Source organism: Tamandua tetradactyla, chromosome 15 (genome assembly GCF_023851605.1).
Source record: "Tamandua tetradactyla isolate mTamTet1 chromosome 15, mTamTet1.pri, whole genome shotgun sequence".
In the NCBI taxonomy this organism is placed as follows: Eukaryota; Metazoa; Chordata; class Mammalia; order Pilosa; family Myrmecophagidae; genus Tamandua; species Tamandua tetradactyla.
The window spans coordinates 48,437,093-48,463,674 of NC_135341.1; the positions used below are offsets into that span (position 1 = coordinate 48,437,093).

Below are 26,582 nucleotides of genomic sequence, written 5' to 3' on the forward strand. Positions count from 1 at the left end.
GCCACTGAAGTCAGAAGCTGAAAGCAATGAAACCCAGAGCAAAGGACCAGCAGGTGCCAGCCTTCTCATGTAACAGAGGTACCCTGAATGCCAGCAGCCTGTCTCTAGAGGCCAGGTATCAGCCTGTGGATGCCTTGAGTTAGATATTTTTACATCCTGAGAACTGTGATTTGTAATTTGATAAATCCCCATTGTAAAAGTCAACCTATTTCTGCATTCTGGCAGCTTTACCAAATCCAAACAGGTACATATATATTTATAATTGTTATATCTTTTTGATATGTTGGCCCTTTTATCATTATAAAATGCCTTTATTTCTAGTAACACTTTTTTGTTTTCATTTTAAAGTCTTTCTTTTGTGATAGTACTTTAGCCATTTCATATTTCTTGTGGTTGCTCTCTGCATGACATCTTTTTCCCTCCTTTTACTTTCAGTCTGTTTGTATTCTTAAATCTAAAATGTGTCTCCATAGACAACATATAGTTAGATGTGTTTTTTAAGTTTGATATGAATATCTCTGCCTTTGATTGGATCAACTTGATCCATTCACATTTTAATATTATCGATGTAGTTGAATTTATTTGTGCCATTTTTTCCTTTTGTTTTTCTGTGCATCACATGTATTTTTTGTTCTTCTATTTCTTCTTTACTACTTTTTTTTTTAATTAAGGGCTTCTCCTAGGTGTCTTAGTCCCTAGTTCTCTCCTGCAAACTTGTCAGTCTACAGTCTGGGCTGAATCATCATTAAGTCATGAATTTCCTCCCTATTGCTTTCACCATATCCTCCACTGTCCTTGATAGTGCTCTGTTGCAAATGAAGTTGGTTTCTTTGGGAAGACTGAAAGATATCTGTTTTTCCACCAGCTTCCCCTTCAGGCAAAATATCTGAGTTGGGACTCTGGGGCTGGGGTGGACACTCCTGCTCTAGGAGCTGAGTATTCATTGGAGTGGAATGGTAGTCTGGGATCTTCTCAACTTGTCTCATATGGTGTAGAATCATCAACGCATGAGCCAGGATAAAGTTATAGGTGCTTGAGTATTCTCAGTGTGCCACAGTAGAACCTTCGTTCATGAGTGGGGGCCTGGTGGAAGAAGGGAGCTGCTGACTCTCAACTACTCTTGCCTGGGACTTAGTCTCACAGACAGCTCATGGCAGGATGAAAAATGATGAAGGCCTCATTTATTTCCTTGGAAATAAACTCTTTGACTGGGGAGCTGGGAGAGAGGGGGAGTGGTCTTGATTTAAATACTATGGATTCTCTCCTTTCTTACCAAGTTTTCATAGATTTTTCTTGAAAACATGTCTCTTCATTTACTGTTTGCCCTTAGGATCATTTCCTAATGGAATTTTTTTCCTACTTAAACTTAAACAAAAAAAAATTTTCACCAGTTTCAGTGGGGAGCAGGTCAGTGGATTTCTTCACACTATCATGCCAGAAGTCAAACTCTTCCTGAATTCTAGGTTATGGAGGGTATTTATCTTTAGTTTTAGTTAGCATTCCCACCCCCACATTTTTTAGTTTTCATTGGTATTTTTAAAAGAATACAGAGGAGTTTCCTGACACTCTCTATCATCCTGTCATCTCTCAAAAAGCCATTTGTACCTTATTTGCACCAGAATGGGAAATTACATTTATTTTCCACTCTGGTGTCTGTGAGCTTAGTAACATTGGGGTGAGCATCATAGAGAGTGGTGTGGATAGAGGAGAAAGGTAGACGAGTATCATGCTACAGCAGTAAATGTTTTCATTTCATGGATTTTTAAGACAATTATCTTTGGGGCATGTTGTGCCAACCATAACAATATGTTTTACTTTTTTTGTAACCTCTGTAATTTCCTCAGAATGACATGTTTCTCATTCTTCTTTGTCTCACTATAGGTTTTCACTAGCATTTTTATAGTAGAAATGTGCTTAAAAATCATTGCACTTGATCCCTACCACTATTTTCGCCAAGGCTGGAATATTTTTGATAGCATTGTTGCTCTTCTGAGCTTTGCAGATGTGGTGAGCAGTGCATATTCAGAAAAACAACATCGTTGGCCACTCTTCCGTTCCATAAGAGTGGTAAGGCAGTTTCTTATCTTACTACATAACTTATTTGCCTGAATTGAAAAGTGTCTTGAGTGACTTGAATGGCAATTGTCTTGAACTAAACTTTAACTCTTCTTACATTTACCCCAGAACTAACCCCTTCCTTCCCACCAATGCCAAGTCTTTTCACAGTCTTGGGAAGTCCCAGGGGGTCTCAATCAACTTCTCACCCCTTGGGATGACCCTTTCATCAACTGGACCCAAAATTGAGTTTCCCAGCATCAGGTCTGTGCTCCTTGTTTTGTATATGACCCCAATAGTTGTCTTCTCTAATGGAGCTCTGAGTCAGGTCATCCTCACATCTGGGGTCACTGAAGGGAGAGGAAGACCATGGAACCCAGAGAGAGGTAGGTGCTTCCAGCAGTGCTCTCACAGTGAGTTCTCTCCTCCCTACTGCTGGTACCACATTCCAGTCCTGTAGTCTTTACCCTCCATTCTACCAGTTTGGAGGCATTCTCCCAACCTTTGCCAAATACTTGATAATAAGCCCACAGGAGAAAGCACAAATAGGAGGAAAGCATTGTTTTCAAGGAGTTTGCAGTCCAGGGGTGTTATAAGAAATGGTCATTTCTGGCCATTTGCAAAGTAGAGTGTGACAGACCCCATAAGAAGTAGGGATGGGAAACTATGACAGAATCACATCTGAGAGAGGAAGAAGGAACTCCAAGGTGGCTTTTTGTTCTCTTAAAAAGATAGTTTCTAAGCATATAGCATCAAATATTTGATTCAGTTACCCAAATGTACCTTTTATATTTGGGATATGTTATGAGGTTGTACTGCTCACAGCCCCTATTAGGTTGCTCTACTAAGGTTTTTATTGGCTTTCAGGTAAGTAGAATTATATTGGCTTTACCCTTGTTGATTCTCATTACAGCCATGCTTTGAGGCAGGGAACTTTGTGGAATTGTCTACATGTAAGAATAGAACTACAATTTCTCCCTTGCATTCCTTTAGCTCCCTTCTTAATTGACAATGATGGTCCTTCTTTTTGGCACATAAATTTTACTAGCCTGAAATGCTTTTGCACCCAACAGGTGATATTTCAAGATTGTGCTTAGGAGTGAAACCATCAGTTCACAGTGAAGGGTAATATAGCAAATAACCTGTGAAATGGTTGCTGCACTTTCTCTGAGGATTTTGTCTCCTGTAGACCATCTGAAGGTCCATGGAGAAAATTTCTCTATGGAAAAACTGTACTTTTCCTGAGTGGCTGGTTGCCTTTTCTCTTCTGGGTTCAAAACATCATATTATTCTCATCTTTGTTGTAAAGTTTAGATTCAAACTTGTGGCTGGGGTTGACAAACTGTTTTCTGTGATGGGCCAAATGTTAAATATCTTCAGTTTTATGGGCCATATGATCTCTGTTGCAACTACTCAACTCTGCCATTGTAGCAGAAAAGGAGATATAGATATTTGTAAATGGATGGGTATACTTGTGTTCCAATAAAACTTTTTTTACAGATCCTAAAATTTGAATTTCATATAATTTTCTTGTGTTATGTAATATTCTTATTCTTTGGATTCTTTTTCAACCTTTTAAAAATGTAGACACCAATCTTGGCTCTTGGGCCATCCAAAAACAGACAGCAGATTAGATTGGTGGCTGGACCATACTTTGCCTCCCCTTGGTGTATTTTATAGGATCCCACGGCATTCATCTTGTATACTAAGCATGTAAGCTCAACCTGCCATCATGATCCCAAAGTCTTTATCAGTTTAAAAAATTAGAACAAAATATTTCCATTTAAAACCAAAAAGTAAATACAGGTGAGAATTAGATTGGAATGAGAAGTTTTTTACTATCATCAGGGTGGATTTGGCCTTAAAAAGTTTTTTGAAAGTCATAAATGCTGAAGTTGGGGAACATGCCATTGGCTTTATAGCTGAGCAGAGAGAATTCTTTAGCTGACTTGTTTTCCATTTTTGTTTGTTTATTTTTACAGCTGCGGATCTTCAAGTTAGCCAAATCCTGGCCAACTTTAAACACACTGATTAAGATAATTGGTCACTCTGTTGGAGCCCTTGGAAACCTGACCGTGGTCCTTGCCATTGTTATCTTTATTTTCTCAGTTGTTGGCATGCAGCTTTTTGGCTCTAAATTCACTTCCAAAAACTGTTCAAAACCCGGCAACCATTATGAATGTTTACAGCATTGGCACATGGAGGATTTCTACCACTCCTTCCTGGTGGTATTCCGGATCCTCTGTGGGGAATGGATTGAAAACATGTGGGAATGTATGCAAAAAGCCAATCCCCATCTATGCGTTATTGTCTTTCTGTTGATCATGGTGATAGGAAAACTTGTGGTGAGTTTGTTGAAATTAAATAAAAAGATACACAGAATAAACAAATACTTTGGTTCTTTTGCAACACCTTGATAATGAAAATACAATACCCAAATAAATATTTAAATTCTCCATTTAAATTTGGCTTGAGAAAGTATGATAAGCATGAAACAAATGTGATTTTGGTGACTAATGCCCTGCTGTCTTTTTCACTTCAGATGATTGTTTTGAGACAATCATACTTTCTATGCCAGTGATTAGTTTGGCCCAATTTGACAAATAAAATATGAAAGGATGTCCATGGCAGGGAGTCTGGGAAAGATTTCTGATTCTTAAAAAAACAAAAAGAAGAAAGAGATGGTCCTATATATTTTTTGGTCTTCTTGGCCTTTTTATAACCATGACCATTGAAAGAACTGTAAGCATTATGTGACTATGAGAAGAACCAGTCCAAGACAAAGGTAACCCTGAGGCAGAGTGGAGAGACAGAACAAATCTGTTTTCATGTCAAAATTAATCCCCTATTCTGTGCAGGCCACAGTGGCTCAGCGGGCAGAGTTCTCACCTGCCATGCCGGAGACCCAGGTTCGATTCCCGGTACTTGCCTGTGAAAAAAATTAAAAATAAAAAAATCCTCTGTTCTATTCTCAAACTTCTCGTTCTGATGCATTGTGTAAACTGGCTTTAGTCTGTTTCCTGCATGTGAAAATACAGTTATTTATGAAGTGAGGTTATGAAGAGACAGGAAACACACAGGATCCTTGAGCACAAGACCTTCAGAATCAAGTTGAGGCTATAGTGATCCCTGGTATATTGCATAGGATTCCACAGCATTCATTTTATCCTCAGGCCCTAATACATGGTATAGATAATGAGTAATACAAAGGTTCAGAGGAGTAGAACATCACCAATAAGAGTGAGAAGGGAGCATTGATAAAGGATTTGTGGAACACACGATACTTGAGAAGGCCACTTAGAGGCAAATAATACTTACACCGATGGAGGAAACAAGGAGGAGAACTTGAGCAAAAAAGCCATAGGAGGGAACTCTACTGGTGAAGCTGAGGGACAATGACTAGACCCAGCCATGCCTAAGGCTCTTCTCCACAAAGGCTGTGTGTTGTTGAACTGGTGAGAGGTACAAGGAGTGTTTTGAAGAGGTAACGAAGATGAATTAGAGGTTGTGTAAATGTAAGCAAAAAACATGAGCTAGAAGCTATTGGAATGACCTGAATTTAAAGTGATAATTTCTTTAACAGGAAGGTTGCAGATTTGGTCCAAACTGCTCTGGCTCAGCCCCAATACCCTCTTCATGGTTAGGGTAGCAGTACCAAAACCACTGACACAAAGTACACCATCTCTCAAATTGCACAAACAAGAGAGGACTGCAGAATAGTTTTGAATATCGGATCATATTCCTGTGGACAATTTCAGCAAAAATCCAAACTCACGGATCCTGACTGATGTCCAGGGAGCGTATGCTCTTTCTGTTTTGCCATACAGTGGCCCTGCTTTCCCTTGACCAGGATCTACACACATATGTTACTTTTTTTTTTTTTTTTTTAAAGGAAAGACAGAGAGAAGGAAGGAAGGATAGAAGGAAGGAAGGAAGGAAGAAAGGGAAACATTTCCAAACATTTTCTTGCTTTATTGTATTTTGTTTTTCCGTTTTTTGTTACATGGGCTGGGGCCGGGAATCGAACCGAGGTCCTCTGGCATAGCAGGCAAGCACTTTGCCCGCTGAGCCACCGCGGCCCACCACATATGTTACTTTTATGTAGATAAGCTGACATTGGATTTGGGACCTTTCCACTCAAGGTTTCTTTTGTCTTGTCTTTATTTTTCCTCAATCTTCTCATTTATAGATGAATTGTCCTGAGAGTCAGAAGGACATAGAATGATTGTTTAATTCTGTTTTGGGTCTTGGGGAAAAAATTGTTCTGGAAACCTTTCTTTAGCTAATTTTTCCATTCTCCTTGATTTTATCCAAGGTGCTCAACCTCTTCATTGCCCTGCTGCTCAATTCTTTCAGTAATGAGGAGAGAGATGAAAACTCGGAAGGGGAGGCCAAGAAAACCAAAGTCCAGCTAGCACTGGACCGGTTCCACCGGGCTTTTTGTTTTGTGATGCAAACTCTAAGGTATTTCTGTCTCAAGTGGTGCAGGAAGCAAAATATAACAAAGCAAAAAGAGATTACCGGAGCCCCTGCTACTGAAAGCAAAGACATCATTCCCCTGGTCCTAGACATGAAAAGGGACCCAGAGAACTGTGAAAAGTTTGGTGCACAGACCTCTGTCCCTATAGCTTTGGTCACTGAGCATGAGAGGACTTGGCTGGCCCCACTTGCAGAGGAAGAATTCGATGCTGAAACTCCTGTTGAAGATAATACTCAGCCTGCCACACAACCTGAGGCTGGAAAACAGGTATGAAGGTCATCAGAGCTAGAGTTACCACAGAGCAATGGTTGCCTGCTATCATAAGCACTGTACAGGGTAAAGTAGTGGTAAAGTACAGGGTAAAGCTCTGGAATGTGCACATGCAAATTCCGGAGCTGATACTAATCATAGTTTTGCATGTATGGCACAGATGGAAGGTGTCAAGGGAATTCAGAGGGGAGCAAGGTTCCGAGTGGATTGAGGAAGAAGAAAGCAAGGGCCTTCAGTTGAGCCCTGAAGGAAGTATAGTTGGATTGGCTAAATATAAAGGTAAGGAGATGGGATATAGTTAGTGTAGTATAATATAGTAAGTATAGTAAACTTTATATATAGCTGTGTATTAGCTATATACAAAGGTGTAGAAATGGTACATGGTAAGTGCATGGGAAAAGAGACAGTAGTGAGAACATACTTGGTCTCTGTTGGCCTCGAGTAGAGCCTAGGGGCTCTGGGGTAAGGAGCAGTTGAAGATGAATGCTGCTGGGATTGTTTTGATATAATTTTTAAGATACAGAAAAGTTGCCAGAAGGTTACAAAGAACCCCCAGAAACCTTTTACCAGGTCCACCAATTCATAACATTTTTATCTTACTCGATATACGTTTCTATGTTTGCCGAATGTTTCCTCATGCTTAGACTTAGGGTGTACATTTTTGGCAGGAATACCACAGAAGTGATGTGAGTCCTCCAGTGCATCATATGAAGAGACGTGGAATATTCCTTTATCCCCTGAGTGTGATGTTAACTTTGATCTCTTAGAGGTTAAGGTGTTGTCTGCCGGGTTTCTCCGCTGTGAAGTTACCATTCCTCCCTTAGTAATTAGTATTTTATGGAGAGATATTGCTTCTCATTAAACTTTCAATCATGAATTTTAACATCAATTGATGACTTTTCACCAGAAATAATGCCATAGTCCTTGCTGATGGTGATTTTCTAGATCTGATCATTTCCTTCACAACTATTAGCTGAAATTCTACTTTAAATTTATGTACACTGATTAGTACTCATTTTAGGTGTATACTCTGATGAGTTTTGACAAATGCATGTATCTATGTAATCCACATCCCAATTAACATATAAAAGATTTCCATCACCTCTTCCCAGTCAGTCTACCCGGAAAGACAACTACTTTTCAATTTACAAAACCTTTTTTCCATAGATTCCTTTATACCCTATGCATGGAATAATATAATATTTACTATTTTATATCTGACTTCTTTAGCTTTGCATAATGCCTGAGAGGTTGATCCATGTTAGTAGTATGTTCCTTTTTATTGCTCAGTTATACCACAGTTGTTTCTCCATTGTTCTGTTGCTAGTCTGTTTTCAGTACTTGGCTGTTATGAATAAAGCTGCTATAAACATTCTTGTACTAGACTTCTTGTGGGAACATGTGCTTTCATTTTTCTTGGGAGGAATGCCTAGGTTTTAGGGCAGATATATTTAACTTTATCAAACAATAATAATTTTACAAAGTAGTTGAACCAGTTTACACTCTCACCAAAACTATGTGAGAGTTCCCATTGCTCCAAATCTTCATCAGCGATTGGTGATGTTGTTTTAGAACATTTCAGCCTTCCCAAAGAGTCTGCAGTGATATCTCATTGTAGTTTTAATGTGTATTTCCTAATCATGAATACTGTTTAACTCTTTTTCATGTGCTTAGTAGACATTGTTACAGCTTCCTTTGTGAAGTGCCTAAGTCTTTTGCCTGTTTGTTTTTAATTGTGTTGTCTTTTTATTATTGAGTTATGGGGGTTCTTTATATATTTTGGATCCAAGTCCTTTGTCAGGAATATGCACTGAAAATATTTTCTACCAGTCTATGACTTGCCTATTCACTTCACTAAAAGTGTCTTTTGATGAGCAGAAGTTTTTAATTTTAATAAAATCTAAATTATCAGCATTTTCTTTTATGGCTATTACTTTCTTTGTCCTAAGAACTTTTTGCCTATTCTCAGATCATAAAGATATTTCCCTATCTTTTCTTCTGGAATTTTTATAGTTTTAGCTCTTGCATTCAGGGTTAAGCTCCAACTCAAATTGATTTTCCTCTATAGTGTGAAGTAGGAAATAATATAAGTTGAATGCAATAAATTATATTAATATATTACATGTAATATATTATATATAATAAGTTATATTAAGATATATATTATGTCATACATATTATATGTAAATTATATTAAGATATAATTTACACACAATAAAATGCATTGATTTTAAAGGTACAGCTCAATGAGCTTCAAAAGAGTAATACACTCATGTAATTACCATCACAATTAAGATACAGTACATTTCCATCACTTCAAAAACTACTCTTGTGCACCTTCCTTGCCAGTATAATTCTCTCAGCCCCTACCCTAGGCAGCCGCAATCTGCTTTCTGTTACTATTGATTAGTCTTTCCAGGATATATATATATATATATAAATGAAACTATATATTGCGTATTCTTCTGTAACAAGCTTCTTTTGTTCAGCACAATTATTTTGACGGTTGTATTTGTCGTATATATGAGCATTCATATACAGTTAAGTCCTTGTGTAAACATATATATCCATTTCTTTTGGGTAAACACTAGGTGTAGGATTGTCAGATTGTATAGCAACTGTTTAACTTTATAAGAAATTGCCAAACTGTTTTCTACAGTGGCTTTAACATATTTCTTTCCCACCAGCAATGTATGGGCATACCATTTGCTCCGTGTCCTTACCAATGTTTGGTGCTGGCAGTCTTTTCTTTTTCACCATTCTAATGGGGGTATAGTAGTATGCTATGAAGAAAAGCCACTAGCTCAGGACACAACTCACTTAATCACACAAGTGTTTTCCCTAAGAGACTACCTTAATATTTTTTGTGTAAAGTTTTTTTGTACTTCTCATTCTGTCATGTAGGATTTTAAAAAGGCATGTTGTTTTAGTTTGCTAGGCTGCTGAAAGTAGGTACCATAAAATAGGTTGGCATTTAACAATGAAATTTATTAGCTTACGGTTTTGAGGCTGAAGAAATTGTCCAAATCAAGGTACCATCAAAGCAATGCTTTCTTCCTGAAGCTGCCAGTGCTCCTTGGTTCCTGTGCCACATGGAGAAGCACATGGTATACCTTCTGGTTTCTCCCTTCTCTTCTGGGTTCATTGCTTTCAGTTTCTTGCTTCTGTGTCTTTCTTTTTCTCTCTCTTTCTATATATTCATCCCATTTATAAATGATTGCAGCAAGAGGATTAAGACCCATCCTGAATGAGTCTTCACTGAAGTAGCCTCATTAAATGCTCAATGGGTCCTCACTTACAGAATGGAATAACTTTAAGAACATGCTTTTCTGGGGGTATATAGTTTCAAACCACCACACATGTACTCAAGGAGTGAGATTTAATAAAATTAGGATGCTTTTTTCTATTTTCTTAATAACACTCTTGAAATTAACTTTTTTGCTATGGTATGTGGTAGTGAAGACCACAATGGCTACCAGTACAGTTTGGTGCCACTGCCTTAATTTGTGCTGTATTACCCACCATTTTCTTTTGCACCATGTCTTAATTTCCTATGGCTGCTGTAACAAAGTATCACAAACTAGGTAGCTTAAAACAATAGAAATTTATTCTCTTACATTTCTGGAGGTCATAAGCCTGAAATCGGGGTGTCAACAGAGCCACACTCACTCTAAAGGCTCTAGGGGAGAAACCTTTCTTCCCCCTTCCAGTTTCTGGTGTCTTCAGGTGTTGTTTGACCTGTAGCAGGATAACCCCAGTGTTCCTCCATCTTCCCATGGCCTTCTCCTATGGATCTCTGTATCCCAAATCCTCCACTGTCTTTCTCTTATAAGAACATTGTCTTTGGATTTGGGATAATCTCATCTCAAGGCTCTTAACTTAATTACATTTGCAAAGACACTTTTCCCAAATAAGGTCACATTCACAGATTCTGGGGGTTAAGATTTGGATATATCTGTTTTTCGGGGGGAGGTACCATTCACCCACTACCCACTGTTGTGTGAATGTCAATATAGGGAAAAAGGAAAATAATGTCATTTTAAAAATTGTTTTGACCTCATAGAAGACTTCCTGGAAAAGCCTCAGGGGATTGTAGTAGTCCAGTACTCTAGTGTTATTTTAACTATACTGGTAAGAGGAGTATGCTAAGCAAGCTTGGTGGTTGTGCCCTCTATTCTGCTCCTACTGCTTTCTGATGTATCTTGTTCACAATGATTTTTTAAAAATATTTTTTATTGAGAAATCTTCATGTACATACAGTCCATACATAGTATATGATCAGTAGCTCACAATATCATCCCGTCATTGAGTATTCATCAGCATGATCATTTTCAGAATATTTGCATCTATCCAGAAAAAGAAATTAAAAAAAGAAAAACTCATACATACCACACCTCTTAGCCCTCATTCTCATTAACTGCTAGTATTTCAATCTTTTTTTTACCCTTTATTCCCCCTCTATTATTTATTTATTGTCCTTATTTTTTTTACTCACCTGTTCATATGCTAGTTAAAAGGAAAATCAGATGCAAGTTTTCACAATCACCTGGTAAAAGCTATACAGTTATACAATCGTCTTTAAGAATCAAGGCTGCTGGAGTGATTCAACAGTTTTAGGTACTTCCCTCTAGCCACTCCAATGTACCACAAACTAAAAAAGGATATCTATATAATGCATAAGAATAACCTCCAGGAAAACCTCTTGACTGAAATCTCTCAGCCACTGGAACTTTATTTTGTCTCATTTCTCTCTTCCCCCTTTGGTCAAAAAGACTTTCTCAATTGGATGATGCTTGGTCCCAGCTCATTGCCAGGAATCAGGTCCCATGTTGTCAGGGAGATTTACACCTGGGAATCATGTCCCACTTAGGGGGGAGGTTTCTCATGTAATCATGGGAATGGAAGAGTCCAAAATCTGTAGGGCAAGCTGTGAAGCTGGCGGCTCCAATAAAGGGTCAAGATGAACTCCACAGGAGAGACTTGCTGGCAGAAAAAGCAGTGAAAGAGTCTCTCTTCTTCCTCAAAAGCCTTCAACTGATTGGGTTATCTCATTGTGAGAGACATGCCTTAGTTGATCATAGATGTAATCAGCCACAGATGCAAACAACTGAGAGATGATTTAATACACAGGCCTTCCAGATTATCAGCCAGCCATGAAATATCCTTGCAACAATGGTCAGGCCAGTGCTTGCCTGACCAAACAACTGGGCATAAGCTTTTGGCCAAGTTGACATCAAAACCTAACCATCACAGTAGGCTTAGCTTCTCCTTTGCATGGGGTTGAGTCCCAAGATTGAGGACTCAGCCTATTGAATTGTTTTTCCCAAATGTTTATGAGAATATCAGGAATTCCCCAAATGGAAAAGTTGAATATTTCCTCCTTTCTTTCCAGCTCCCCAGGGACTTTGCAAATACTATTCTATTCTCCACCCAAAATACTCTGGCATATATCTGGGCATCACACTTACCTATACAAACCAACAAGATCTCACAGGCGTATTCAAAATTCCATGTATTATGGCATTCAAGTAAACTGACCATGCAAGTTAAATTAGATAATGTGCTACTCAAAATATAAATTTTGCATCAAATAAACATCTTTCCCTTTGTTCTTGTGCAGTGCCGAGGTTGAAGTTTGAAACTATGGGCCATATCATCCTTTACCTTGTATTCTGATTTGCCTTAGTTCTACCCAGACAAACTTCATTCATATCTATAGTTGAAGTCTGATCACTTTTTCAGCTTTTCTTTACAGTTGATGAATGGGATAATGCTGACTTTTATAGCTTCAGTGCTCTAACTCTGAGTCTTAGGTGTCACATAAGTACCCAGAGTTTCAGGGAATGACCAGGTTATAAACAAATAGCTCAGTATCTCAAAATTTAGAAATATCAGTTACACCTCCTAAACATATTTAGGAGTGCTTTAAGAGCTTACAATCTAGGAACCTTTACAATAGGCCCCAACCTAATAACCCATGCTCTCAACTTCAGTTCTCTGAGTTTGTGTATCAGAGTTAATCCATATGAGTAAGACATGGTAATATTTGTCTTTTTGTTTCTGACATTTTGTTCTACATACTGTCCTTAAGTTTCATTCACCTGGTTGCAAGCCTCACAACTTCATTCTTTCTTGCAGCCACTCAGTAGTGGCTGCAAGAAATACCACAGTTCCCACTTCTATTCCTTAACTGTTGTATGAAATACCACAGTTCCCACTTCTATTCCTTAACTGTTGTACCCTTAGACCACCTCCATCCACTGCAAATTGTGAATATTGCCACCATAAATACCAGTGTACAAATGTCCATTCCAACTCCATTCTCAGTTCCTCCGGTATATACTTAGCAACAGGGTTGCAAGATCATATGGCAACCCCACCCCTAGCCACCTGTGGAATCACCACACTGCACTCCAAGGGGCTACAACTCAGCTTCCCTGCTAACAGCAAATAGGTACATCTCTTTCTACACATTTTCTTCATACTTTTTTCTTACTGTTCATGCTTAAGCAAATTTATTAGCACATCATACAGTGCAACCTAAGTAAATAGACATGCCTTCCCCACCATGATCTATATGAAGACATTTCTTTTTTTCCCTCATAGAACCCATATCCCTCCCCTAAGTCCCTTTCTTGCTTGTTGACATTTAGTTTTGGCATAATGCCTGTGTTACATTCAGTGGAAACATATTACAATGTTAGTGTTGACTATAGACTCTAGCTTGCATTGATTTTACTTTTTCCTATACACCATCTCATTTTCAACACCTTGCAGTGTTGACATTCGTTTTCCTCATGCAAAAACGTTCTTATATTTGTACATTTAATCACCATCATTGTCCACCCTAAGCATTCCTAAGTGAGAATGTCTCATTCTTTATCCTCTAACTTTCCTTCTGATGTCATACATGCTCCCAGCCCTTCTCCTTCAACCATACTTACATTAAGCTTCACTCAATGTACTTATATTATGTCCTGTTGCACATTCTGTATTCCTTCAGCACAAACGCCCAATCTCTACCCTCTATCTCCTGATAACTTGTGTTCTTAACCTTAACTCTCAAAGTTTACTCATTAATTAATATTAGTGAGACTATACCATATTTGTCCTTTCGTTTCTGACTAATTCCACTCAGCATAGTGTTCACAATGTTTATCCACATTGTTACACACTTCAGGACTTAACTGTGTAATATTCCATTATATGTATAACCACAGCTTGGTTAGCAGCCATTCTTCCATTGATGGACATTTGGACTATTTCCATTTCTTGGCAATCATAAACAATGCTGCTATAAATATCAGTATGTAAATGTCCATTTGTGTCCTTACCTTCAGTTCCTAGTAATGGGATTGCTGGATCATATGGCAATTCTATACTTAGCTTCTTGAGGTACTGCCAAACTGCCATCCAGAGTGGTTGTGCCATTTTTCCATTCCCACCAACAGTTGTCTAGCACTTGTCATTTTCTGTTTTATTTTTATAATGGCCTTTCTAATGGGTTTAAGATGATATAATTGTGGCTTTAATTTGCATTTGCCTAATAGCCAGTGAAGTTAGCATCTTTTCATGTGCCTTTTAGCTGTTTGTATTTCCCTTTCTGGATAGTATCTGTCCATGTCTTTTGCTAATTTTCAAATTGGGTTGCTTTTCTTTTTATTGTTGAGTTGTAAAATCTCTTTATATATTCTGTATACTAAACCCTTATCTGATATGTGGTTTCCAAATATTATCTCCAATTGCATAAGCTGCCTTTTTACTTTCCTGACAAAGTTCTTTGATGCATTAAGTGCTTAGTTTTGAGGAGATCCCATTTATCTATTTCTTTTTTAGTACTCATATGCTGGGTGTAAGGTCTAGGAAACCACCCCCTATTAGAAGACATAAGAAATTTCCTTACATTTTCTTCTAAAAGTTTTATGATCTTAACTTTAATGTTTAGGTCTTTGATCCATTTCTTAAGTTAATTTTTGTATAAGGTGTGGGATATAGATCCTCTTTCACTATTTTGTATATGGATATACAGTTCTCCAAGCACCATTTATTGAACAGGCTGTTCTGTTCTAGGTGGGTTGGCTTGGCCACCGTATCAAAGACAAATTGTCCATAGATGAGAGGGTCTATTTCTGAACTCAATTCAATTTCAATGGTCAGTATATCTATCTTTATGCTTGTACCACGCTGTTTTGACCACTGTAGCTTCATAATTTAAGGTCAGGTGGTGTGAGACCTCCCACTTCATTTTCCTTTCTCAACATATTTTTAGGCATTCTGAGCACGCTATGCTTCCAAATAAATTTGGTTATTCATTTTTCTATTTCTGCAAAGTAAATTTTTGGGATTTTAATTGGTATTGCATTCAATCTATAAGTCAATTTGGGTAGAATTCACATCTTAATTATATTTAGTCTTCCAATCCATGAACACAGTAAGATCTTCCATTTATTTAGGTCTTACATAATTTCTTTTAGCAATTTCTTGTAGTTTTCATTGTATAGGTCTTTTATATATGTTTTCATATATTTTCACATATATTTACTTTATATGTGAGTAAAATTTATTCATAAGTATTTGATTCTTTTGGTTGCTATTGTAAATGGAATTTTTTTTCTTGATTTCCTGCTTAGATTGCACATTACTAGTGTAGAGAAACACTACTGATTTTGGGGTGTGAATCTTGCACTCTACCACTTTTCTGTACTCATTTATTAGCTCTAGTAGTTTTGCTGTAGTTTTTTTGGGATTTACATATAGTAGTTTATAATCTGCAAGCAGTGAGAGTTTTCCTTCTTCCTTTCCAATTTGGATGCCTTTTATTTCTTTTTCTTGTCTAATTGCTATGGCTAGAACTTCCAGAACAATGTTGAATAACAATGGTGATAATGGGCATCCTTGTCTTGTTCCTGATCTTAGAGGGAAAGCGTTCAGTTAGGATCCTCAATCCTAACATTGAGGTTCATGTTAGCTATGGGTTTTTCATATATTCCCTTTATCATGTTGAGGAAGTTCCCTTCTATTCATATCCTTTGAAGTGTCTTTATCAAGAAAGGATGTTGAATTTTGTCTAGTGCCTTTTCTGCATCAATCGAGATGATGATGTGACTGTTCCACTTTGATAAATTGATATGGTATATTACATTAATTGCTTTTCTTGTGTTGAACCAGCCTTGCATACCTGGAATAAATCCCATTTGGTCATGGTCTGTAATTCTTTTAATGTGCTGCTGAATTCAATTTGCAAGTATTTTGTTGAGGGTTTTTGCATATATATTCATTAAAGAGATTGGTCTGCAATTTTCTTTTCTTGTATCTTTGTCTGGCTTTGGCATTAGGGTGATTTTGGCTTCATAGTATGAGTTAGATAGCTTTTCCACCTCTTCAACTTTTTTTTGAAGAGTTTGAACAAGATTGTTTCCTATTCTTTCTTGAATGCTTGGTAGAATTCACATGGGGAGCCATCTGGTCCTATGCTTTTCTTTTTGGAGAGCTTCTTGTTGACTGATTCAATGTCTTTACTTGTGATTGGTTTATTGAGGTCATCTACGTCTTCTCCAGTCAATGTTTGTTGTTCATGCCTTTCTAAGAAGTTGTGCATTTCATCCACATGGTCTCATTTATTAGCATATAGTTGCTCAAAGAACCCTCTCATTACCTCCTTTATTTCTGCAGGGTCAGTGGTTATGTCCCCTCTTCCATTTCTGATTTTATTTATTTGTATCCTCTCTTTTTTTTTTTCAGCCTAAGGGTCCATCAATTTTACTGATTTTCAAAAAGAACCAACTTCTAGTTTTGTTGATTTTCTCTATTGTTTTCATATTCTCAATTTCATTTATTTTTGTTCTAATCTTCTTTGTTTCTTTCCTTTTGTTTCCTTTAGGGTTAGTTTGCTCTTTTTTCTCTAGTTTTTCTAAGTGAATAGTTAATTCCTCAATTTTTTCTTTTTTTTTTTTCCTTTTTAATATAGGCATTTAGGGCAATAAATTTTCCTCTCAGCACCGCCATTGCTGCATCCCATAGATTTTGATATGTTGAGTTTTATCCCATAGATTTTGATATGTTGGGTTTTCATTATCATTTGCCTCTAGGTATTTACTGATTTCTCTTGTAATTTCTTCCTTGACTCCCTGGTTGTTTAAGAGTGTGTTGTTCAGCCTCCATATATTTGTGAATTTTCCAGCATTCTGCCTGTTATTGATTTCCAACTTCATTCCCTTATGATCCAAGGAAGTGTTTTGTATGGTTTCAGTCTTTTTAAATTTATTGAGACTTGCTTTGTGACCTACCATGTGGTCTGTTATTTCTTGTAAAGCTGGTCTCTTAGCAAACTCTCTCAGTGACTGAAAATATTTTAATGTCCTCTTCTTTTTTTTTTTTTTTGGCATGGTCAGGCACTGGGAATAAAACCCAGGTCTCCAGTATGGCAGGCAAGAACTCTGCCTGCTGAGCCATGGTTGCAATTCCCTGTTCCCTTCATTTTTGAAGGACAGTTTTGCTGGTTATAGAATTCTTGGTTGGCAGTTTTTCTCTTTCAGAATCTTAAATATATCATACCATTGCCTTCTTGCCTCCATGGTTTCTGCTGGGAAATCCACACATAGTCTTATCAAGCTTCCCTGGTATGTGATGGATTGCTTTTCTCTTTCTGTTTTCAAGATTCTCTCTTTGTCTTTGACATTTTACAATCTTATTAGTAAGTGACTTGTAATACATCTATTTGGATCTGTTCTGTTTGGGGTATGCTCTCAGACTTTCCCAGACCAGACAGGCCCACGTTTCAGGATGACCAAGTAGTCAGCATCAGTTTTCCCTGAGAGTGAGACCCATCAGGTTGTCAGACTTTCCTATGAAGCCTCTAGACTCTACTCAGCATGTGGTACTTGTCAACCAACTCCCCACCAAGGTAAAGTGATGCAGTGCCTTTAATTTCAGCAGTCTCTCCCTGCCATTGGTGTGGTTGAGACAGGCTGAGATAGTAGGTAGGTTTTGATTCCTTCTGTTTTCCAGCAACTGGGGCCTGAATTCCCTGAAGGAGGGCCTCTACTTGAGCTGGGCCATGTCCCCCTTTTCATGGAGAAGATATGCCCTTTATGGAATTGACCCTTTTCACCTAGGTAGTTACTTTATCTCTCAGACCTGCCTTAATTCTGCCTTTGTGGGGGGCAGTGCTGGAGCCTGAAAGTGCTTGCAATTCTGTCTAACAGGCTGTTTAAAAGTAAAAAAAAAAAAAAAAAAAAAAGCAAAAAGGCTTTTCAGAGTGGGACCCCCTTCTTGGGTTTGCCAATCAAGAGTTTGAGTTGATACACAGTTGTATGTATCCCCAGGCTCTATGTGCCCCCTTTTCTTGGGGGTCCAGCACTTTTCCAATATTTTGTGCTATCCAACTCAAAAACCTCTAGTTTTTAACTTTCTCCCCTCAGCCCCACCCCATCTTGGCCAGGAGAGAAAGCTCCTGGTTCTTTTAGGGCTTAATCCAGGTTTATCTGTGCTTGGGCCTGTTTTCAACAGTCAGAATGTATTAATTAATTCTGCAATTAGAGCTTGGTTGAGCTAAGCCCTTGCTAGTAGTAAAGTCTGTTTCCTTCCTTCTTGGGGAACCAGCCTACCATGCCCATGGGGGGGGGGCGGGCACCAACCTCTGTGCCTGGGAGATTTACAGTTCTGTGTGGGATCTCAGCCATTCCACCCATTCCAGACTGGTGTACACTGTGTGTCTGGCCACTGGTGTCCCCACAGGAATTGTTTGGAACAATTTGATAGCTGCTCTGGAGGACAAACTACATTCCACACCTCACTATGCCACCATCTTCTTGCAATGATTTCTTAATTTTAGATATTGTACTATTTGGTTGTACAGTGTCCAATTGATTCTTTTTAAAATTCTAATTCTCTGTTCATTTATTTTGGCCATATTTCCCCTTTATCTTCTTTAACATATTAATAATAGTTATTTTGAAGTCCTGGCCTACTAGTCAAATAAATGATCATCTCTGGCTCTGTTCTTATTGGCTATTTTATTTCTTAATTGGCAGTCACTTTTTCTTCCTTCTTCAAACATCTAGCAATTTTTATTGTATGATGGGTATTGGGAGGGCTCCAGATTAAGCTACTGAATTTTCTTCTTCCAGGCAGTTAAGTTACTGGTGTATCAGCTTGCTCATTGATGTTTAGTTTTAGGCACATTTTAAGTTGGGCTGATTTTAGCTTTTATTTCGTCAGTATCCAGAGGGCATGATCTTGACTCATAGGGCATGGTGTTTTGGGATTTCAATTTAATGCTTATGGTGTTCATTAAGTTCTCTACTGTGAATGGTCAAAATTTCAATTTATCCCCAGAAATATGCAATCTTTGAAATCTTTGTTCAGCTTCAATTTCCCATCAGTTATTCTTTGCTAGGCTTCCTGAAGACTCATCTTGCACAGCTTAGAAGTCAGAAAAATATGTAAGGAAATTTCAATGCAGAATTTTGAAACTCCTGCTCTGCAGATACCAGAGGAAACTCATATTGAGTATGCTGCCTTCTAAATCCCAGCCCTATTAGAAGCCACAAGCTCTGATTTCTTTTACTTTTGCCTAGGAAAACTGAAATTCTCTGCTTGGCTCTATCCTTTTCTTCTGCTATTATTAGGAAAATCTCTGGGAGAAAGCAAAGTTAGTGAGGTCTTTTCATATGTTTTCTTTTACTCATTGTATCTCTGCCTTGGAGTTATCTGTCTTGCAAACAGTTGCTTTATGTAATTTGTCCAGTTTATATGATTGATTATAGTGTGAGGGTAAATTTGATACCATCACTCCATAACTACTGGAAATAATTCTGGAAAATTATTGACCATTATCTATTTGAATATTGCTTTTATGTTATTTTCTTTACTTCCCTCTGAAACTCTTCATAGAAATATTTTGGAACTTTTAAAATACATTTTTCAGGGTTTTTTATTGTTGTTCCTTTGTATTTTTATGTCTTTTATTTGCATTATTGCCAAATTCAACAGTATTATATTCCTTCTAATTTGGTAATTCTCTCTTTGACTATTTCCACTATAGAGTATATTCCACTGATAGATGTTGTTTTAACTTGCTAGCTGCCAGAATGCAATATACCAGAAACAGAATGGCTTTTAAAAGGGAGAATTTGTTAAGTTGAAAATTTACAGTTCTGAAGCCATGAAAATATACAAATTAAAGCAAGAATATAAAAATGTCCAATCTAAAGCATCCAGGGAAAGATGCCTTGGTTTTAAAAGGCCAATGACATTCAGGGTTTCTCTCTCAACTGGAAAGGCACATGGCAAACATGGCAACATCTGCTAGCTTTCTCTTCAGGCTTCTTGTTTCATGAGGCTCCCTGGGGGCATATTCCTTTTTCATCTCCAAAGATTTCTGGCTGTGTGGGCTCTTGTGGTTTTCATGGCTCAGAAGTTTTTGCAAAATGTTTCCTCTTTTAAAGGATTCCAATAAACTAATCAAGACCCACCTTGAATGGGTGGAGTTACATCTTCCTCTAATCAAAGGTTAATACCCACAATTGGGTGTGTCACATCTCTGTACAGAGAATCTAATCAAATTTCTGACCTAAGTACTGAATAGGGATTAAAAGAGAAGCTATGTCCACAAGATGGATGAGGATTAAAACATGGCTTCTCTTGGGTACATAATCCCTTCAAACTAATGCAGATGTTTTCCCCCAATAACTTTTTTTTGGTATGTACAGGCTCCAGAATTCAAACCCTGGTCTCCAACATGGCAGATGAGAATTCTGCCACTGAGCCACCATTGCACGACCCCCAATAAATACTTTTAAATTGTACGTTTTCTACTGATCATTTCTCATAGACACCTTTTCATATTTCATTCCTACCTGGTTTTGTATAATAATTTTTCTTCTCTTTGCATGTGTTATTACTTTAAATATACTTTTGAAACAGCATTATTGAGATATACTACTGCATATACCAAAGAATTCACTCATGTAAAGTGTACAACACAGTGGTTTTTACTGTATTCACAGAGTTGTGCAACAGTCACAAAAATAAATTTTTAAACATTTTTATCACCTCAAAACAAATCCTATATTCATTAGCAGCCACTCCCCACTTTCTCTTGTCCTAGTTTTCCAGGGCTTCTGTAACAAAGTACCATAAAATAATAGGTTTAAATAACAGAAATTTAATGTTTCACAGTTATGGAGACTAGAAGTTCAAAGTCAAGGTATAGGCAGGGTTATGTTTCCTACAAAGTTTTTAGGGTTCTGGTATTGGCTTGCTAGCAATCTATAACCTAATATTTGCCACTATCACATCATGTGTCTGTCTATCTCTCCCTCCACCTTTCCTTAGTATGTCTGCTAATAAGGACACCAAATTATTTGGTTAGGACCCACCCTAATCCTATTTGACCTCATCTTAACTAGTATCTTTAAAGGTCCTTTTTACAAATATGTTCACATTCACAGGATCAGGATTTAGGACTTGAAAATATCTTTCTGGGGAATACAGTTAATCCATAACATCCTTAAATCCCCAGTATTTCCTGTCTCTATGGCTTTTCTTAGTCTTAGAATAATATATATGTGGTCCTTTGTGACTGGCTACTTTCACTTAGCATAATGTTGTCAAGGTTCATCCATGTTGTAGCACATGTTAGCTCTTCATTCATTTTTGTGGCTGAATAATATTCCATTGTATGGATATACCACATTTTGTTTATTCATTCATCAGTTGATAGATGTTGTTTCTACTTTTTAATTATAATAAATAATACTACTATAAGCATTCATATACAAGTTTTTGCGTGGATGTAGGTTTTCATATCTCTTGGGTATATACCTAGTAGTGGAATTGCTGGGTCATATGGTAACTCTATGTTTAACCTTTTGAAAAATTGCTATACTGCTTTTCAACCTGGCTGCTACCATTTTTGCAGTATATGAGGGTTCCAATTTCTTCACATCTTTGTCAACACATATCATTATCTGTATTTTTTATTACAATTATTCTACAGGGTGTGAAGTGGTATCTCTTTGTGGTTTTGGCTTGCACTACGCTGATTGCTAATGACATACAGCATTTTTACATATGTTTATTGTCCTTCTGTCTACCTTCTTTTGAGAAATATCTGTTCAGGTCTTTTTTCCATTTTAAATTGGATTATGTCTTTCTACTATTTACTTATAGAAGTTCTTTATGCAGTCTAGAAACAAGTCCTTTATCAGATATGTGATTTGCAAAAATGTTTTCCATTCTGTAGGTTGTATTTTCAATTTCTTGATGGTATTCTTTGAAGCACAAAATTTTAAAATTTTTATTAAATCTTATTTATCTATTTTTTCTTTTGTTGCTTATGTTCTTGGTGTTATATCTAAGAAACTATTACCTAATCCAAGATTTTGAAAACTTGTGTCTATGTTATCATCTAAGACTTTTATATGTTTAGCTCTTATGTCAGGTCTTTGACTCATTTTGAGTTAATATTTGTATATGGCGAGAGGTAGAGATTCTGTTGCATGTGTGTATCTAGTAACATTTGTTGAAACTATTATTCTATTCTCATTGAATTGTTCTGGCATTTTGTCGAAAATCAGTTGATATGACTGTTAATTTCTGCACTCAATTCTATTTCATTGATTTATATGTTTCTTCTTATGGCAGTAACACACAATTTTGATATCTGTATTTTTGTAGTAAGATTTGAAATTGTACCTGTGAGTCTTTCAATTTTCTTCTTCTTTTTCAGTATTGTTTTGATTATTCTGTGTCCCTTGTATTTCCATATAAATTGTAGGATCAGTTTGTAAATTTCTGAAAATAATCCAGCTGGGACTTTGATGGGGATTACTTTGGGTAGTACTGAATCTGTAGGACTGTTTTGAGTGGTATTGCCATCTTACTAATGTTAAGTCTTCTGATCCATAAATATGGATGTCCTTCTGTTTGTCTTCCTTAATGTACTTCAACAAGCTTTTTTGTTTTCAAAGTATAAGTTTTGTACATATTTTGTTAAACTTATTCCTAAGTATTTATTCTTTTTGATGCTATTGCAAATGGAACTGTTTTAATTGTTCATTGCTACAGCCTAGCAATATACTGCCTAGAAGTAAAATTGATTTTTTTGTATATTGATCTTGTACCTTGAAACCTTGCTGAATATTTGTTAGTATAGTTTTTAAATGGATTTTTAGGATTTTCTATGTGTGAAATTATATCATCTACAAACAAAGATTGTTTGGTTTCTTCCTTTCAAATATAAATGTTTTTTGTTTTTTTTTTTTTGTATGCTGTATGGTGGGGTCACATTTCATTATTGCAACATCATTTGTGGAATTTTTGTTCGGTTGGTTTTTCATTTGTTTGCTTGTTTGAGAAGTGCGTTGGCCAGGAATCGAACCCAAATCTCCCGCATGGCAGGCGAGAATTCTACTACTGAAATACTCTTGCATCCCAATCTGAATGCCTTTTAAATAGTTTTCTAGCCCAATTACCTTGGTTAGAACCATAGTGCAGTGTAGAATAGGAGCGGCAAGAGTGGAATCCTAGTCTTGTTCTCTATCTTATAGGGAAAGCATGTATTCTTTCACCATTGAATATAACGTTAGCTATGGGTTTTCCATGAACGCCTTTCATCAGATTGAAGAAGTTGTTATGTGTATGCATGTTTCTAGTTGTTATAGCTTTCAGATGTGTTGACTCTTTTATCATTATAAACTTCCCCTCACACAGATTTTAGGATAAAACCCTCACCTGAGATATGATTTACATCCTTCTTGGATGTTCTTACAGGCTATGAGACAAAACTTATTTTTTATTTTTACATAGTGATATATTTTAACATTTTCCTTCATGGTCTTTGGTTTCTTATTTTGCTAAGTATACTCTTCTGTACACTAAAGGGTAAAATTACTTACTAAATTTTCCTTCTTACATTTTTATTCACTTATTTTCATACCAAAATATCAAATGACTAAGGACTTTACTTTGACTATATTATGGCATTGTATTATTTTGAGGGAATAGCTAATTATCCCAGCACCATTTATTAAATAATTTAAAATATATTGAGTCCCCTTATATGTTTCCATCCTCTATTATATTCCTCTGATCTATTTGTTGAGTTTTGTACCAAAGCCATTTTGCTTCAATTACATTACTTTGCAGCAAATTTCAATACCTATAGTAATTTTTCTCAGAATTATTTTATGGTGGGTTTATCTAAGAGGATAATAATGGCATAGACTGTTCTCATAAGAAACAGAAAACCAAATAGAATTTGGACTTGTCTCATCACAATGAGATGCCCAAGACTTGGAAATTACAAGAGGAATATTCATTCTACTTTGGCCTTCTCTGTGTCAGGCCCATGAATTTCATCAGGAGACTAAGACATCCATCAGTCATAGAGCTCAAAGTGTGGAAATTGACATTTTCCCTGAAGATGATACTTGTCTGGTGATATCCAACCCGCGAAAGGTAATTTTCCCAGGGTGTTTTCAGAAGGAAAATGTAGCTCATCCAAAACACCTTCTCTAGGACAGTCATTATAGAAAGATAATAGGATTAATGCAGAGAAAACTGCCAGAATTATATCTTAAGCAAAGGTCTTGGCCAGAGTTTCTCAACCTTGGCAGCATAAAATTTGGGGTAGGGAATTCTTTTATTGTAGAAGACCATCCTGTGCATTATAGGTTGTTTAGCAGCATCCCCATCTTCTGCCCCCTAGACGGTGACACACCCTCAGTTTTGATGATCGAACATGTTTCTAAACATTGCCAAAATTTCTCCTAGTGAATAGAATCCTCCTCAGTTGAGAACTACTTCTCAGTTTGGGCAAATTATGCCAGGGCCTGGGATAGCTGAAAATCACAGTCCCAGTAAAACAGTCTTTCCTCATGACCTGGCCTCCCAAACTGAGGTTAAGCAGCCTATCAGGAAAATGATTTGTAGGGAAGAAAAGGTCTAGGTACTGTTTCTTCACAAGCCTTGCCTTTCCTCAGTAAGGGCTGGTCAAAGCACTTAGAAAAGGACCCAACAGGTGGGGACTCTTTCCTGATACCCCTCATAGTACAAGCCTTTGCCTAGCCAATTTCATCTCTAACAAGTCAGAAAATAAGAAATGGGTACTTCTGTGGTATGAGAATGACTTGGTAAATGTCTCTGCCCCTTTTCTTTGTTTAATGTGCAGAAGTCTGATACCACCAGTATGCTGTCAGAATGTAGTACCATTGACCTGAGGAATCTCTTTGGTCCAGTATCTGAAATTGTTCCTAAAAAGGAACCGGGAAGATGTTTGCCCAAAGGTAAGTGGTGGTATTCCTTCACCTGATTCAGGTACTTTGGATGGGATTTCTGTTCTTCAGGGGAGCTCTGTGGTTTTCATAGATAACTTCTTTCTAATTTACCTGAGGGGAATAGGGAGAAGATGAAACCCATTATCAGGTCCAAGCAGAAGGGGATTCAGAATATTTGCTTCAAATGGGATCAACTTGCAAAGCCCAACAACCAAAGTAGAAATTTTTTAAAAATTTTCAAGAAAGCCCACTGGGCCAACGTGTCTGCCATTTTGTATAGTCCCCAGCACACCCTTTGTCAGGGCATACTTAAGGTCATGGAGCAAGAGAAGACTTTGGACATAAGTCCAGGGTCACTTGGAGCCCCTGCCAGGTCATCAACTCATCCCTCAATATTTGTCTAGAGGCAAGATAGCACAGTCATTAAGAGCTTGGGCTCTGGAGCCAACTGCCTATGCTCAAAATCTGGCCTTTCTACTTACTAGCAGTGTGACCTGTTCAATTTACTCAACCTCTCTGTGCTTCATTTATAAAATTGGGATAATAATAGTACCTACTACAAAGGGTTGTTGTGGGTATTAAGTAAATGAATGGAAATTACTGGCAAATGATAGACCATCAATAATTGCAGCCTTTCCTGATTCCTAGTAAATGTAATAGTGCCTTCCTATGAGTCTTCATTATTTCCTATATTCATTGTGAGGAATTTATTTGCATCTTTCTCCCCCATAGGTGTACTTAAAAACAAAGGCAGTTGCTTATTCAGCATTGTATCTCTAGTGTGAGAATAATATCTGGCCCAGATTATGGGCTCAAGAAATGTTGATGAATGAATGAATGACTTGAATGAATGAATCTATCAAAAAATTAAAAATTCCTCCATAACTTTATACTAGTCCAGGCCCTGAAAGAATAACAAGAATGGGTTTCGAACACATTTTCCAAGTTTGTTGGCAGCCCCCAAATTGCTCATAGGAGGCAGAGACCAGATTAGGGACTTCCAATAGACTCTGCTCTCCTTCATACCTTTAGGCTGGTCTCGAAGTATGCACAGAATATCAACAGCAGAGATGGTGAAGACAGGTATAGTTTCTAGGAGAAGAGAAGTGAAGGATAAAAGACAAGAAAACACACTGTTTTAGGAAGATTAACCTATAGATGTTCTGAAAGATGGATGGAGGAAAGAGGCAGAGTGAGGATACCTCACAAGTGTTTAGGGAGATGCTGAGAAAAGGAATGGAATGTTGTGAATCACCATGAAGTGATCAGCAAAATTTGGGTAAACGGAAGGGACAAGGTTGGAAGAGTGGTGTGATTTATGCTGAGGTTTGTGTGTGTTGAGAGCAAATTCGTAGCTATTTATAAAAATCTTGATGAATGGTCAAATTCTTCCATCTTTGGCTTGAACAGTTCAAAAAGCCTCAGCCTGTCCTTATCTCATTCTCTGCCATCCTTTGGACATTTTCTGTTTAATACTAACAAAATATTGCTGCATA

The 26,582-nt window shown here is 37.2% G+C and overlaps 1 protein-coding gene across 2 annotated transcripts in view; it reads left to right on the forward strand.

Annotated features, from left to right (window-relative positions):
• SCN11A (sodium voltage-gated channel alpha subunit 11) overlaps positions 1-26,582 on the forward strand; it is a 160,764-nt gene that overhangs the window by 107,416 nt on the left and 26,766 nt on the right. Inside the window, exons 14-18 of one of the 2 annotated variants that reach the window (XM_077129771.1) lie at positions 1,882-2,067; positions 4,038-4,400; positions 6,371-6,802; positions 24,155-24,268; positions 24,981-25,095. In XM_077129771.1, the coding sequence (XP_076985886.1) occupies positions 1,882-2,067; positions 4,038-4,400; positions 6,371-6,802; positions 24,155-24,268; positions 24,981-25,095 (1,210 nt within the window). The remainder of the gene's footprint in view (positions 1-1,881; positions 2,068-4,037; positions 4,401-6,370; positions 6,803-24,154; positions 24,269-24,980; positions 25,096-26,582) is intronic. The other variant, XM_077129770.1, reaches the window with a different exon arrangement.